General features: G+C 38.2%; 1 protein-coding gene across 1 annotated transcript; it reads right to left on the bottom strand.

The window, feature by feature from the left end:
- Positions 1 to 14,501: 14,501 nt before the first annotated feature.
- LOC127799301 (uncharacterized) lies at positions 14,502 to 15,760 on the bottom strand. The gene has a single exon (XM_052333222.1). It carries the CDS (start codon positions 15,430 to 15,432, stop codon positions 14,887 to 14,889), a length of 546 nt encoding a protein of 181 aa, XP_052189182.1. The 5' UTR covers positions 15,433 to 15,760; the 3' UTR covers positions 14,502 to 14,886.
- Positions 15,761 to 16,204: the final 444 nt, after the last annotated feature.

The raw sequence follows: 16,204 nt of genomic DNA, 5'->3' as shown, positions 1-16,204 counted from the left end.
CAAGAAAATATAACTCTTGATCTTTTGATAGAACTGGGCATTCTATCATGATAAGATCATTGTGCAATAGATCCTAATGGAGGATGGCTTGCCTTAGCCAGTAAACAGTCCGTTTACTCTAATTGTACAAGCGCATTTGGAATGCGTAGAGTGGACCTGTGATAGAAGCTAATGACAAAGTGCTAATTATCATGGAGCTAGTCTATCACTGCTACTACGTGGACGAGTACTCTAATACTTGAGTATTAGTTGGTGGTCTAGTGAACCTAGAGCTATATTCTTAGATTCATTGCAGGTGAGGTCTATCAAAGATCAATATCCTTTTGAGTTGGGAGCATGGTTTCTAATTAGCTAAGACAGACTAATACAAGATAGTTTCTGTGATTCACCCCCTTGTGATTGTCCAAGAATAATCGAATAATCCAGGGCCCTGGGAACGTGACTTATGAGTGTGTGCTTCTGGGTAGCTCCCAATGATAAGCAAGTACATTCGAGTAGTCACGGATTATTGGACTAGTGATCTAAGGATGGTAGAAGTCATTTAGAAAGGTGTTAGTACAATATTCCTTTCTAAATGATGGGTGTTACGCAGAGGGGTATTTTCGTCATTACACTAGTAGGTCAAAGACATGGCATATGCAAAATTATTCGTGGGGTCAGTGTTACCATATGGTGATAGTTGGAACACTTAGAATGACAAAATATAGCTACTAGGTAGCAGGGATATTTTGGTCATTTTAGTAGCCGTGAATAATTTGTCTTTTGGTCCCCGGGGTAGCTCGATGTAACTCATGTATTTTTAATACATTTGGCTTGTTGGATGAATTACATTAAGAGAGAATTATTTTATTTAGAATAGTCCATTGGGCTAAAATAAAATAATAGTTCATAAGGGTTTTAATTAATTAATTGGGCTAACCCAATTAGGAAATTAATTAAAAGATTTGGCCCATTAGGGTTTGGCCCACTAGGGTTTTAACCCTAGGGTTCTCCCTATATATATCTCTCTTTAGTTGTTTTTTAATCCAAGTCGTTTTTCATTCTTCTTCACCGAAGAGAGGCCACGAGTTCGAGTCATACTCCGGAAGATCGAAAGGGGGCGTTTGTGTTCTGATGCGACGGAGCCGAAGGCTAGCAGGGCAGTCGTCGTCTCCTCCACACGAAGAAGCACCCATCGCTCCATTCCGTCCGGTAATCCGCCGTAAAAGTAAGTCTCCTAGACTCTAACCAATACGAGGATCGTTTTTATTTTAAAACGCTTCCGTTGCATGCTTTTGATCCTCGTTCATGATCCTACAAGTGGTATCAGAGCCACGGTTTTGTTGGTTTGAATCTAGGAGCATGCCTAGGATTAAAATCGGAAAAAGGGTGGTTCCTTTTACTCTTTAAATGCTGTTTTTTTCTGCGTTTATGGATCCTTCCAAGAATGGTTTTAGATGCCTTGTAAACCTCATGAGTGGAGGTATAGGATGTTGTAATCTGTTTTGTGTTTATTCAAATAGATTCGATGTAAACCTCGCGGTTGGGGTATAGGCGGATGTACAACCAGTTTTGATGGTTGATTTTTCCAGCTTTATTTTTTCTGTAATGCTGTTCATCCGAACAGAACAAGAGGCCCGTTTTTCCCAACCTCAAAGTTAGCATCTAGGTGTTTCATTTGAAAACCATTCTTGGAGGTTAAATTATTTGCAATTAGATTATCTTTGTGATATGTTGCATGAAAATAATTAGTAAAAGGATGGAACCACCTTAGGATTAAACAAGACCACATTTAATGTTTATTTCATGTGATGTTTAATCAATTATATGGTCACTTAGGAATAATGAATAGAAAAGCATGTAACTTGTTTATTGTGCTTTTTCAATTGTGATCATATGTGGAGTTAATTCATGAAAACGTTTTATTAAACCAAATGATGAAATTAGTTTACAAGCTTACTTTTTCAAAGGATTCATCCCTTGGTATAGAAAGTAAATGTAGACTTAGATATTTCATAATAAGGTTTATATTTGGGTTAATTAATCAAGAGAAAAATTAACTTATGGTTTACTCTCTCAAAGTTTTTTATCCTTGGATTAGAGAGTGTTTTCAAGTTTAGATATTTTTCTAAGCATTAATGGAATCCAAAAGGAAAAACGTTTTTAATCAAAACCCTTATTTTAAAAGATTAAGTGGGAGAGGGGTTCCAACGACCCCATGGCTTCCTCCACACCTTTAATTAGAGATCGTGGATGCCCTCGTGTCATTCTGAGCATGACCCCCTATAGGATGGGTATTCCATAAGGATCTAGATCTAATGGTAAAGGTATAACTAAAACCTAGGATATGTGTTGTTATCGGCCGGCCTATCGTTGGAGGTAATAATGCAAGATTATCCGTAGGGAATGTGAGATAGTGGCCGCCCTATCGACGGAACTATTCTCTAGATCATCTCCTATTCAGGAAGTTTAGTTTGTGGTGGTTATACACTTAACTTAGAGAATTATCAACCTCCCTATCGGAGCTCTGTTAGTTCTTCTAAGAGCCAAATGACATATTATTGATAATAGTTTAAGGGAAATCTATTTTCAAGACATAATATGAGCTTATGTGCAAAAATAATTGTTTTATATGTGCCTTGTCTAAACGTCTTATTTTTCCATAAATTGTACAGGAATGTCTGGTGGAGGTTCTTTCAGTCCCCTTGCTATGATCCTCAAGGATTCTAAGCTGGATGGGGGTAATTATGTTGACTGGAAGAGGAAGTTGAACATAGTACTCACAGCTGAGGGGTACAAGTATGTTCTGACTGACCCCTGTCCTGTAATTGGGAGAAACTCCACTGACGAGGAGCGCCAGGCAGAGGCGGAATGGAAGCAGGCCGACGAGATGGCACGATGCTACATGTTGGCTTCCATGTCCGATGTGCTTCAATCGAAGCATGAGCATACGCCCACTGCTTATGATATTGATCTGTCATTGCGCACCATGTTCGCTGATAAGAGCCGGCCCGCAAGGCAGGAAGCTCTTAAGGCGATCATGACTACCAGGATGGCTGAGGGGGCATCAGTTCGAGAGCACATGCTCAAGATGATTGCTCACTTCGAGGAAGCTGAGGTCTTGGGAGCGACGATAGATGCTGAGAGTCAGGTAGACATGGTCTTGGAGACTTTGCCAGATTCATACTCGCAGTTCAAATTGAACTATAACATGAATAAATTAGAGATGAATCTAGTGGAGCTTATGAAAGAGCTCCAAGCGGCAGAGAAGATCATGAAGCCTACCTCAAAGGCTCTAGCTATTCATTCTGCATCTTCTCCTAGAGTTGGCCCTAAAGCCAAGAACTTCAAGAAGAAGAAGTGTCAGAACAAAGCAGGGGGCAAGCCCAAACCGCCCGGAGCTAGTCAGGCCGATGCCAAGCCCAAAGGCAAGTGCTTCAAATGTGGGCAGAAAGGACACTGGAAAAAGGATTGTCCTGCCCTCGAGGTGAAAGCACCAGGTATTGCTCTTTACTTAGAATCCATCAGTTTGGTAGGATCTTCATCCTCTTGGATAGTTGATTCAGGATCCACTGATCATGTCTGTAACTCTTTGCAGGGGTTCAGAAAGACAAGGACTCTACTTGAAGGAGAGCATGGAATGCTGGTAGCTAGTGGAGCTCGAGTATGGGCTGAAGCAGTGGGAGTTTTACATTTGTTTTTTGATTCTAATAGGATTTTAATTTTGAAAGATGTTTTATACGTTCCTGCCTTGAGACAGAATTTAATTTCAGTTTCTAAATTGATTTCTTATGGTTATTCTGTTTCGTTCCATTCTGGTGTCACTATCAGTAGAAATGGACAGGTTATTTGTACAGGCAACGTATTTGGGAATCTTTATTATATTAATCCTATTAAAAGTCAAATAAACAACTCTGAGACTGAACCAGTTAATAAGAAGAGAACATTATCATCTAATGACTCTTATCTATGGCACTTGAGATTAGGGCACATCAATCCTAATCGGATTCAGAGGCTAATCCATGATGGGCCCTTGGGCTCATTGAGATTGGAAGAATGGCCTCAGTGTGAATCATGCCTAATGGGCAAAATGACCAAAAGGCCATTTACTCAGAAGGCAGGTAGAGCCAAAGACATATTAGAGTTAGTTCACAGTGATGTTTGTGGTCCAATGTCTACACCTGCTAGAGGAGGTTACGAGTACTTCATCACATTTACGGATGACCACACTCGTTTTGGTTATATTTATCTGATGAGGCGCAAGTCTGATTCTTTTGATAAATTCAAAGAGTTTAAGGCTGAAGTGGAGCGTCAAACAGGTAAATTGATCAAAAATTTGAGGTCAGACCGTGGTGGAGAGTACCTTCTTGGAGAGTTTAAGGACTACTTAGTACATCACGGTATAGTTTCTCAATTGACTGCGCCTGGGACCCCCCAGCAGAACGGAGTCAGTGAGAGAAGGAACAGGACTCTAATGGAGATGGTCAGAAGCATGATGAGCCATGCATCTCTTCCTATTTCCTTTTGGGGATATGCCTTAGAAACGGCGGCATACATTCTGAACTTGGTACCTTCCAAGTCTGTACCTAGGACACCCTATGAGATGTGGACGGGACGAAAGCCCAGTCTAAACCATCTCAAGATATGGGGTTGTCCAGCTTATGTATTGACTAAGGGGAGTAAGTTGGAACCAAGGTCAGAATTATGCTACTTCATTGGATATCCAAAAGGCACTCGTGGTGGATATTTCTATTATCCTAAGGAGCAGAAAGTACTAATTAGTACTCATGCTAGATACTTGGAGGATGACCAGAGTATGTCCACTAAGGGTTCAAGCAGAGTAGAACTAGATGAGAAGTTGTCTTTTGAACAAACTTCAGGTACATCTAGTGTCCCAATTGAGGAACCAAAAGAGACACAACCGAGTGTTTCTATACGCACGGAGCCTCGTCGTAGTGGGAGGGAAACTAAAGTTCCTGATAGATGGACAGGAGAAGCTTTCGAGCTAGTCTCTGACAATCAGGAACAAGATCCTACTAGATACGAGGAGGCTGTCCTTGATGTCGATGTAGACAAGTGGCGCCTTGCAATGGATGCCGAGATTGAGTCTATGCATCTCAATCAGGTTTGGGATCTTGTAGCTACACCTGAAGGGGTAAAACCCATAGGGTGTAAGTGGGTATACAAGAGGAAAAGGGGAGCAGATGGAAAGGTGCAAACCTTTAAAGCAAGGTTGGTTGCAAAAGGATTTACTCAGAAAGAAGGGATCGATTATGAGGAAACCTTTTCACCGGTAGCCATGCTTAAGTCCATTCGCATACTCCTTGCCATAGCATGTCATTATGACTATGAGATATGGCAAATGGATGTTAAGACGGCCTTTCTTAATGGCCATCTTAGTGAAGACATCTATATGTCCCAACCAGAAGGCTATGTTGTGAAAGGACAAGATCACATGGTCTGCAAGCTTAAGAAGTCCATTTATGGACTTAAGCAGGCATCAAGGGCATGGAACAAACGTTTTGATGAGTCTATAAAGTCTTATGGATTTATTCCAAACGTAGATGAACCATGCGTGTATAAGAAAACAAATGGTGAAAAGGTGTCTTTTCTGGTGTTATATGTTGATGACATCCTCATCATAGGAAATGATGTAGGGATGTTGTCATCAATAAAGATTTGGCTATCAAGTCAATTTAGCATGAAAGATATGGGAGAAGCCAGTTACATTCTCGGTATAAAGCTTCTTAGAGATAGGAAGCAGAGAATGTTAGGTTTATCCCAATCTTCTTATATTGACAAGATATTGGTCAGGTTCAGTATGGATCAGTGTAAAGGGGCATTAATTCCTTTTAGACACGGATTGGGCTTATCTTCCAGGGACTGTCCCAAGACAGAGGAAGAAAAGGCGCGCATGAGTAGGATTCCTTATGCTTCAGCTGTAGGAAGTCTCATGTATGCCATGCTGTGTACCAGACCAGATATCTGCTTTGCTGTAGGCATGATAAGCAGATTTCAGTCAAATCCAGGGGAAGCACATTGGCAGGCTGTAAAGCATATACTCAAGTACCTTAAGGCTACTAAGGATTATATGCTAGTCTACAGAGCTGATGACTTAGTTCCAGTAGGCTACACAGACTCAGATTTCCAGGCTGATAAGGATGAAAGAAAATCCACTAGTGGATATGTTTTCACCTTGTCTGGAGGAGCTATTTCATGGCGGAGTATCAAGCAATCTTGTATTGCTGATTCCACCATGGAAGCTGAGTATGTAGCAGCATCAGAGGCGTCCAAGGAAGCAGTTTGGCTCCGGAAGTTCCTTATGGAACTAGGAGTTGTACCACATGTGGAAAAGCCTATTATACTCTATTGTGACAACACCGGAGCAGTGTCACAATGCAAAGAACCAAGGAACCACAGAAAGGGCAAGCATATTGAGAGGAAGTACCACCTCATTCGGGAGTTCATCCAGAAGAATGAGATAGTGGTGGACCAGATATCTACATCAAACAATCTAGCGGATCCTTTCACCAAGCCTTTGGCAGAGAAGGTCTTTCGTAGACACTTAGATGTCATAGGGGTGGGAACTTATGGATTTTGAACTTATGGATTTTCATAGTCTTTGAGTGCAAGTGGGAGATTGTTGGAAATGTATGCCCTAAAGACACGTTTTGTTTAATTTATGGTAATGATGTTTCTTTTATTCAGTTTATGGCACATATATTATTTGCATTTAATTGTTGGAAAGGTGTCCATGCTATTAAGTAAGTGATTCATGTGATGGGTCGTTCTTCACAGTTAGGCATGAATCATGGGTACTTAATAAGCAAGAAAATATAACTCTTGATCTTTTGATAGAACTGGGCATTCTATCATGATAAGATCATTGTGCAATAGATCCTAATGGAGGATGGCTTGCCTTAGCCAGTAAACAGTCCGTTTACTCTAATTGTACAAGCGCATTTGGAATGCGTAGAGTGGACCTGTGATAGAAGCTAATGACAAAGTGCTAATTATCATGGAGCTAGTCTATCACTGCTACTACGTGGACGAGTACTCTAATACTTGAGTATTAGTTGGTGGTCTAGTGAACCTAGAGCTATATTCTTAGATTCATTGCAGGTGAGGTCTATCAAAGATCAATATCCTTTTGAGTTGGGAGCATGGTTTCTAATTAGCTAAGACAGACTAATACAAGATAGTTTCTGTGATTCACCCCCTTGTGATTGTCCAAGAATAATCGAATAATCCAGGGCCCTGGGAACGTGACTTATGAGTGTGTGCTTCTGGGTAGCTCCCAATGATAAGCAAGTACATTCGAGTAGTCACGGATTATTGGACTAGTGATCTAAGGATGGTAGAAGTCATTTAGAAAGGTGTTAGTACAATATTCCTTTCTAAATGATGGGTGTTACGCAGAGGGGTATTTTCGTCATTACACTAGTAGGTCAAAGACATGGCATATGCAAAATTATTCGTGGGGTCAGTGTTACCATATGGTGATAGTTGGAACACTTAGAATGACAAAATATAGCTACTAGGTAGCAGGGATATTTTGGTCATTTTAGTAGCCGTGAATAATTTGTCTTTTGGTCCCCGGGGTAGCTCGATGTAACTCATGTATTTTTAATACATTTGGCTTGTTGGATGAATTACATTAAGAGAGAATTATTTTATTTAGAATAGTCCATTGGGCTAAAATAAAATAATAGTTCATAAGGGTTTTAATTAATTAATTGGGCTAACCCAATTAGGAAATTAATTAAAAGATTTGGCCCATTAGGGTTTGGCCCACTAGGGTTTTAACCCTAGGGTTCTCCCTATATATATCTCTCTTTAGTTGTTTTTTAATCCAAGTCGTTTTTCATTCTTCTTCACCGAAGAGAGGCCACGAGTTCGAGTCATACTCCGGAAGATCGAAAGGGGGCGTTTGTGTTCTGATGCGACGGAGCCGAAGGCTAGCAGGGCAGTCGTCGTCTCCTCCACACGAAGAAGCACCCATCGCTCCATTCCGTCCGGTAATCCGCCGTAAAAGTAAGTCTCCTAGACTCTAACCAATACGAGGATCGTTTTTATTTTAAAACGCTTCCGTTGCATGCTTTTGATCCTCGTTCATGATCCTACATCACAATCCACCTAGTATGGATCCAGGTCATGGCTGATGCCCTTCTCACTTATGGCTCGTGGATCCCCTCCTGAGAACACATTGACTTTCTTTCCTTTCAAGCCCATTTTTACAGCCTCTTCGTAGCAGCGTCTCGCCGAGTACTTCTCGCCTCTTATGCACCCGGTCCCATTCAGAGTTGGAAACTTGATTACCATAGCTTTAATCGAGACGACCAAATTCAGGTCGTTCATTGCTGGCCTCCCCATGACTACGTTGTATGCTGAGGGGCAGTTGATGATCAAGAAGTCCGTCATGATGGTAGCCTGACGATCCGAATCCCCAACTTTGAGTGGGAGCCTAATACATCTCATCAAATCACCGCGTCTCTAGTGAAACCATAAAACGGTTATGGGGATGCCATCAGCTGATCCAGCCCCAGGCCCATCTGGTCGAAGCATCCCTTATACATCACATTCACCGAGCTGCCTTAGTTTACCATAATTCTCCACACTTCAACATCGCCAATTCGAGCTCGGAGCATAAGAGCGTCATTATGAGGCCAGTACACGTCTCTAGTATCTTTTTCTGCAAAAATGATGTCGTTTAGGGTTACTTTGGCTTTCTTAGACGATCCCTCCTGCCCGCCATATCCGACGAGTAGAAGGTGACTGGCCTCATACACGTAACGTTCGTGCGACCTGTTAGAAGTTCCTGCATTATGAGGCCCACCATGAATAGTAAAAATAGTTCTTATTGTAGGTGCGCAGGTGCATAGGTGCTCTATCCTGCTCGGGGGCTTGACGAGGCTCTGGTTGAGATGGCTGCTGGGGCTGTTGATTTCCTGGTCGCATCACATAATTACGCAAGCGACCTCTCCTGATCAATTCCTCAATCGCGTCATTTAATGCCCAATACTCAGAGGTGTTGTGTCCTGCCTCATTGTGGTAGGCACAAAACTTGTCCTTATTCCTGAATCTGTTGGGAGTCCTTATGGGATTAGGCAGCCCAAAATCCTCTTTGTTCTTCTTAATAGCGAAGATCCTATCTTGAGCATCAGATAAGATACTGTAGTTTTCATAGTGACCTTAATGCGGAGGTTACTCGTCTCTGGTTTTCTTAGCGACCCGATCGTCAGAATTTCTTCCCTGGACCCCTTTGTCATTATCGCCATTACATCTCTTCTTGCTCTGGTTGGTGCTTCCAGCTCCATTCTTTTGGTTACCTGGATTCTTCGAGACAAAAGTTTCCTACCATCTCATCTCCTTTGCGGCTCATTTTTAGAACTCACCCAAGCCCCTTACGAGGGACTTATAGATGCTCTCATAGAGCTTCCTATCCTTTCGAAGCTCAGCAGATATCGCGGTCAAAATACTCTTGTTCGATGGGTTCTCAACATTACTAACCTCACGTCTGAACCTCTCATTATAATCCTTCAATGATTCGTTAGACTGCTGGAACACTGTAGCGAGGTGACATGACGGGGCGAGCTGCCTCCTAAGCGATCTGTATTGGATGATAAACTTCTTTTGACATTCCTCCCAGCTACAGATACTGTGAGGATGGAAACTCCTCAGCCAGGTCTAAGGTATATCTCCTAGGGTCGCAAGGAAGACACGGCATTTCACTAATGAACTAGAAGTCTAAAGGTTCATTTGGACGTTGAAAGCATCCAGATGGTCATATGGATCGCCATCTCCATTGTATTGAGGGATGTTAGGGATTTTGAATCTGTGAGGGAGATGCTCCAGCTTGGTTTCCCTGGAGAACGGTCATCTCTCTGTGGTTTTCTCTTTGGTGGGGTCCTGATCCACAGATTGCCTAGTGGGAGACCGCCTCTCCGTTGTCTCGGTCTGGCGAATAGCGATCTCATGGCATACGTCATCTCACATTCCCAGAATTTGGTGAGTTATGGTATGTGGCGTGATTGTGACGCCCAACTCCCACTTACAGGTGCCACTCGTGAGCAATCATCCGAACTCCTCATATGCTCGATTAATTGTGAAGGGCAGATTATGTTTTAACACGAAACGCTCTAGATGGGAACTAGGCTTCGTCCTTCCCTTCCCTTATCCCTATAATTGACTGCACTCTCACCCTGCAATTAAAACACAAAACAAAACACAATAAAAATTTTATATTTTTTTTATTTATTTAGGCGAGAGGTTTATACTCGTCAGTGTACGAGTGCAGTTGTAGTCCAAATTTAAATTTATACTTTCTGGATAAGTCCAGGTCGTCCACTGAGAGATTTATTTATGGCAAAAGAAAAAGAATGTCACACACACACACACGCATTTAGAGGATGGATAAAATGATTTTTTATGGTTTTTTAGATAACAAATACTAGAAAATAAAACAAGACAGAAGTTGAAATAAATACTGAACGTGAGGATATGAAATTGGATAGTACTTGAATTAAGACAATTTCAGTGCTAACCCGTTGATTCCCAAATTTTAGCATAAAAGATTAGCAACATTAATTTAATTTCAGATATGAGGATTTGTTTTTAAATGCAATTAAAGATAATGATAGCTCTAGTTTAAGCAATCCCCATACATGATATGCGGGATTCTAATTTAAGAAACTACCATAAATTCAATTACAATTAATACACAAAACAACTAAATTAATCATCCGGGTTTGGGTATGATAGTGTTTCCAGTTCTAGTAACTCTCATGCATGACATGAAAGCTCTAAGTTAGGCTTACGCTCCAATCCAAACCTAGTGATTTTTCAATAATCAAAACACACTCATATTGAAGTTTAAACTAATGTTACTCATTTAAAGCGTAGTTTTATTTGGGAATCATTGGCGTTGGACACTGTCCTTGCCTTAACCCAAGATTAGATTTAGCTACTCATCTCCATTAAATTAATTGACAGGAATTTAAATGACATAATTTAAATAACAGAATTTAAATGACAGAATTTAAATGACAGGAATTAAAATAGAAGAAACTAACCGGCCATTTAGGCGGTGAACAATTAAATGACAAGAATTAAAATTGCAAGAATTTAAAGGCATAAACTAACCGTCCATTTAGGCGGTGAATAATAAAGTAATAATAAATGACATAAGAATTTAAAAGAAGAAAGGAAGAAAGGAAGAAAGTAAGATCACAAGAGAAAATACTAAAGAAAATGAGAGAGAACAAAAGCAATTCTCAAAGAGAGAATTCTAAGGAAATAACTAAACTTTGATTCAAGAATAATAATCACACCTACAAATGCAATCAAGTGAGCTATTTATAGGCCACAAGATGCAATACAAACCACACAATTTCAATTATTCAATTAGACATAATTATATCTAATGGGCACTCACACACTTAAAGTTAAATGGATTTTAGCTATAATACACACCTAATATTAAATGGATTTTAGCTAAAATACATACCTAATAAAGCACTCATAAAGTTAAATGGATTTTAGCTATAATATCCACCTAATAGTTAAATGGATTTTAGCTAAAAAACACACCTAATAAAGCTCTCACATAAAAAATGAAAATAGATTTCTATAAATTGGTTTTTAATCTTCATTAGGATTAAAAATAATCCTTGGGCCTTCTCAAAATAATATTTTCCATGGGTTGTTCAAATTGGGCCTTAATTCTTCATGGGCTTGAATTCTTCATGGACTTGATTTCTTCATGGATTTGATTTCTTCATGGATTTGAATTCTTCATGGACTTTAATTTTTCATGGGCTTGATTTCTTCATGGGTTTGATTTCTTCATGGATTTGAATTCTTCATGGACTTTAAGTCTTCATGGGCTTGAATTCTTCATGCCTAAAAAAAAAAAATAATAATAATTTAATGTTATTAATAAATTATTTATTATATATATGTATTACACATGGCACATATATATATTAGATTATATTATATATATATATTACATGCATGCATATAATGATGTATATGTATTATACATAATTTTATATATTATTATTATTATTATTAAATTTTACTTTAAAATTTCATTTCATTCATTTTTCAATTTAAACTTGCATATAACCATAAAATATATATTAATATCTAATTTAAACCATTTTTAAGATCAAAAGAAGGGTATAATTATAACAAAATTTTTACAAAATTAACCACTAATCATACCCCCCAACTTAAACATTGCTAGTCCCTTAGCAATCAGACTATACAGATGCCAAGTTTTAATAACTGTATGAATGTAAAAATTTCAAATTTGAAATCGAAATGCATAAAATTGAATAAATAATTTAGCATTCTAAATCAGATTTTTGGTTAAAGGTCATACAATCTCAGGAATAGCAATTAAGATGACCAACACACAGACTTACTCTCTTGAAGTTTTGACTCAAATCTCACTATGGATTTTCCCTCCAATAAAAAGGATTTCTCAGGTGTACACACAAGGGGGTGCACCGTTATAAGAGTAAATGCAGAACAAGTTCAAAACTCGGTGTCATCCCAAATACAAGGAACGTATTTTCATGAAAGAACAAGGAAATTGACATAGCTTCATGATTGGAATAATGCTCTAGATGAGTAACTTCTGAATTTAAACATGATTCCCTACTCCAAACTCGAATTCTGAGATCACATGATTTATAGCATAAAATGGGACCAGACTGGGTTGTAATGGGCCTATGAGGTTAATACGGGTTGTCAAAGAAAAGGTAGATTATGGAAAGTGTGTGTCGGGATTTTTTTTTTTTTTTTTTTAAGCAGTTATGCTGAATAGCTAAGAGAAGTTGCCCCATTTTTTTTTTCTTTTTTTTTTTTTTTTCTTTTTTTTTCTCTTTTTTTTTTTATCTCTTTTTCTCTTTTTCTTTCTCTTTAAATATGAAAATAGATAGACAGATTAATTCCCAAAAACACACCAGGTTGGTCAAAATTCATATTGTTTTGGGTAAAACGAAGGTAGCGAAGGAAGTTGTACTACAAATGGCTCAAAAGGGCTACCAAAGGAGGTTAATTTAAAGAATAAGCTCAAAATGAAATAAATTGATCCCCCTATCATGCTTCTACAAAACGATGATACTCAGTCATCTAATTCAGAGTTTGAAACCAGTCAAACTTATCCGTTATCATACTAGACATTCAAAGCGAATTGATGTTTTGAAGCCATTGAAAAGATAAGATAAACAATAAAGCATATTTAGAGTAAGTGTTATTTCACTCAGAATTAACGGTTATTAGGCTCAAACACTCACTTGGGTAATAGTCTCCACTTCTGTTGAGGGATCATACAGTGTACTAATCAGCTAATTAATGTTACCTTTGACTTTATGACCGATAACCAATTTTTAAATTTTGAATCCCCGATGAATGCAAATTACTTATTCTAATGCATATACATTTTCAAATAAGAAATCAATGCATTCATGTTTCGTATTGCAAACTTAGCCGGCTATCAGTGCATAACTTCAAGCTTTAGGAATAGCATTATTTAAAACACATAATTTTTTTTTTTTTTTATAAGATAAGAGCAGATAAAGATAATCAACTCACACAAGACTACAAACTAGCAATAGCAAACTCACAGTTAAATATAAACCAGATGATTCATAACCAGACCTTACACCCCCCAACTTGAATTGCAGTAATAAATTAGGGTTGTTAGGAATACCTGTAACTCCACAAGTCCATAGATTTGCTGTGAACTGCTAAAACTTAAACAACAAATGAGCATACCATATAGATATATATTTATATTTTCACACCAAAATAAAAATTTCATGCAAGTCATAAGATAAGCAAAATGCGTCTCAAGAGTACAAAAAGTACTCCTTACTCAGCCATCTTATCTAAGACTTTGCTAACAACATTCCACAGTTTTTTTATTATTTTTTTATTTATTTATTTTTTATTATTATTTTTTTTAAGAACACAACCAAGAAAAATCCTGCAAGTTGTACAATAACTAGATGCGTCTCAAGAGTACAAAAAGTACTCCTTACTCAGCTATCTTAATAAAGAGCATTTCTCACAGTGATAAATCTAAGTTAATCGGACCCCTTTGGCGCTTGTTACTAATTACCTTAGACCAGTCTATCCGAGGCTCATGAGGATCGTATTGTGGAACATAAGCGTGTAATTTTTCTAGCAGCTCATCAATGGTGGATGCGGAAATGAGAATCTTTCTTGCTGAAAGAGAAATGAACTTTTGATCCACAGCCTGATCAAGAAAAGAGAGCAACCCATCAAAAAAATGGTTAACATTTAAAAGTCCAATGGGTTTGGTATGGAGATTACTCTTGGCCCATGAGATTATACAAAAGATTTCTTCAAGTGTTCCAAAACCTCCTGGTAAAGCAATGAAGGCGTCTGACTGATAAATCTTACAAGCCATACGCTCAGACATAGAAGTCGTTTCTATAAGTTGACCGCGTGTAATCCCAGAAATATGTGGTTCAGCTAAAGGGAATGGCATTACACCTACCACAAATGAATTTCCAAGATGTACAGCTTGTGAAACATAACCATTCAATCCACGACTTCCCCCTCCATATACCAAATTAATTTTTTTCTCTCCTAATTTTTTGCCTAGTTCGCTTGCTGCAAGTGCGTAACAAATATCACTCCCAAGTTGAGAGCCACAAAGTACACATATGGTTTTGATTCGACGAACTAACTGACCTTCCATGTTTGTTCCTTTTGTATGCCCTGGAAAGAGATTTAGCGATCAAAAGTAGCTATACAACAATTCAACAAGAAATAAATACAAACAAAAATCATGCGTATGTATAAGTAGTTGTGATTGTGGCTCACATCTTCCTCTGGTTTTACGTCCAGAAACGGCTTAAACACTTTCTATGAAGCGGGGATAAGCTTCCCATCCAATTTTCTTATAGATTGGCAAACAGGGTCGTTTTTAGTCAGATTCCCAAGACTATAGCGTTGGTGGTCACTTCTGAACTGGGTCCATAAAGCAAGAAGTTCTCTTTGCACTATTCCACATGGATGCGTCTCAAGAGTCAATCGGATATCATCCAAAGACTCCTTACTCAGTCCATCCTTTATGAAACTAATTTTATCTTCTCGATTTATGGACGTAAACCCCACAGATTTGCATCGTGTGTTACAGGTCCATCGAGCACATTTGTAACAACCATTCACTCTTTTCGCTCTTCTTTTCTTCGCAAAACTACTCTTCCCTAAGCCTGGAAAATGCTTAAAACTAGGTGAAGTTTCACCAGCTAATCGAACTTTTGCTTCGATCAGCCAACGAATATCTTCAGGGATGTTATTAAGCATCAACAACCTAAGTCTTTCACACCTAGCAACATAAATTTTTTTCAAATCATTCTGCGGGAGAGATGGATAGTACTTGTGAATTTTTGAGAGATAAAGATCCATTTTTTTTTTTTTTAACTATACTAAGAAGAAAGTAAAGAACTATAAACTTTACAAAAGGGATGAGAGTACCTGATCGGAGAATAACACAAAGGAGAGAAGACTGAGCTCAAGAAGGGTGGCTTGCCTTATACAGATATGGAGTCTCTTATAGAGCAATGACCATCACTATTTTACACTCGGCTCGAGGCATGCCATAATTACAGGGTCAGGCTTGGCGTCTCTTTTTCAACGCTTGGTGCCTCATTTTTCAACATTTGGCAGTGTGCCTTATCCTTTATAGGGCAGTGTGATTGCACTGCCCAAGAAAAGATAGCTACCACCAGCGTCAATTCTGTCTCTCAATCAAATTTTTTTTTTTATTTTATTGTTTTTTTTTTAATTTTTATTCTTATTATTATTATTAATTATTTTTTTTTTATTTTTTATTTTTTTTTATTTTTTTTGCACAATGGATCAGTTTCAAACACCAATATCAAACACCAATAAAATCAAGTACACCTTACCCCCCAACTTAAATTGCGCATTGTCCTCAATCGACAATAAAATGATAGAAGATAGGCATACCTGGTGGTCTTCAATGCATGAACTTGTATGCAAAAAAAATTTATTTAGACTGCACACAGAGAAACACTCTTTGAATCAAAGTTAATTAAGTAATGCAGAAAATGAACAACTTATATATATAATTCTTTATTATTTTATTTTATTTTATTTTTTTCTTTTTTTATTTATTTTTTTATTATTTTTTTATAATAATTTTTTTTTTCAGATC

The sequence above is a fragment of the Diospyros lotus genome, chromosome 4 (genome assembly GCF_014633365.1).
Source record: "Diospyros lotus cultivar Yz01 chromosome 4, ASM1463336v1, whole genome shotgun sequence".
Taxonomy (NCBI): domain Eukaryota; kingdom Viridiplantae; phylum Streptophyta; class Magnoliopsida; order Ericales; family Ebenaceae; genus Diospyros; species Diospyros lotus.
Note: the sequence above shows the minus strand (reverse complement) of the source record. Positions and strands in the feature narration are given on the sequence as shown.

What these genes read in the sequence shown, in the direction of transcription:
- LOC127799301 (XM_052333222.1), bottom strand. Translation starts at nt 15,432, where the DNA reads ATGGATCTTTATCTCTCAAAAATTCACAAGTACTATCCATCTCTCCCG.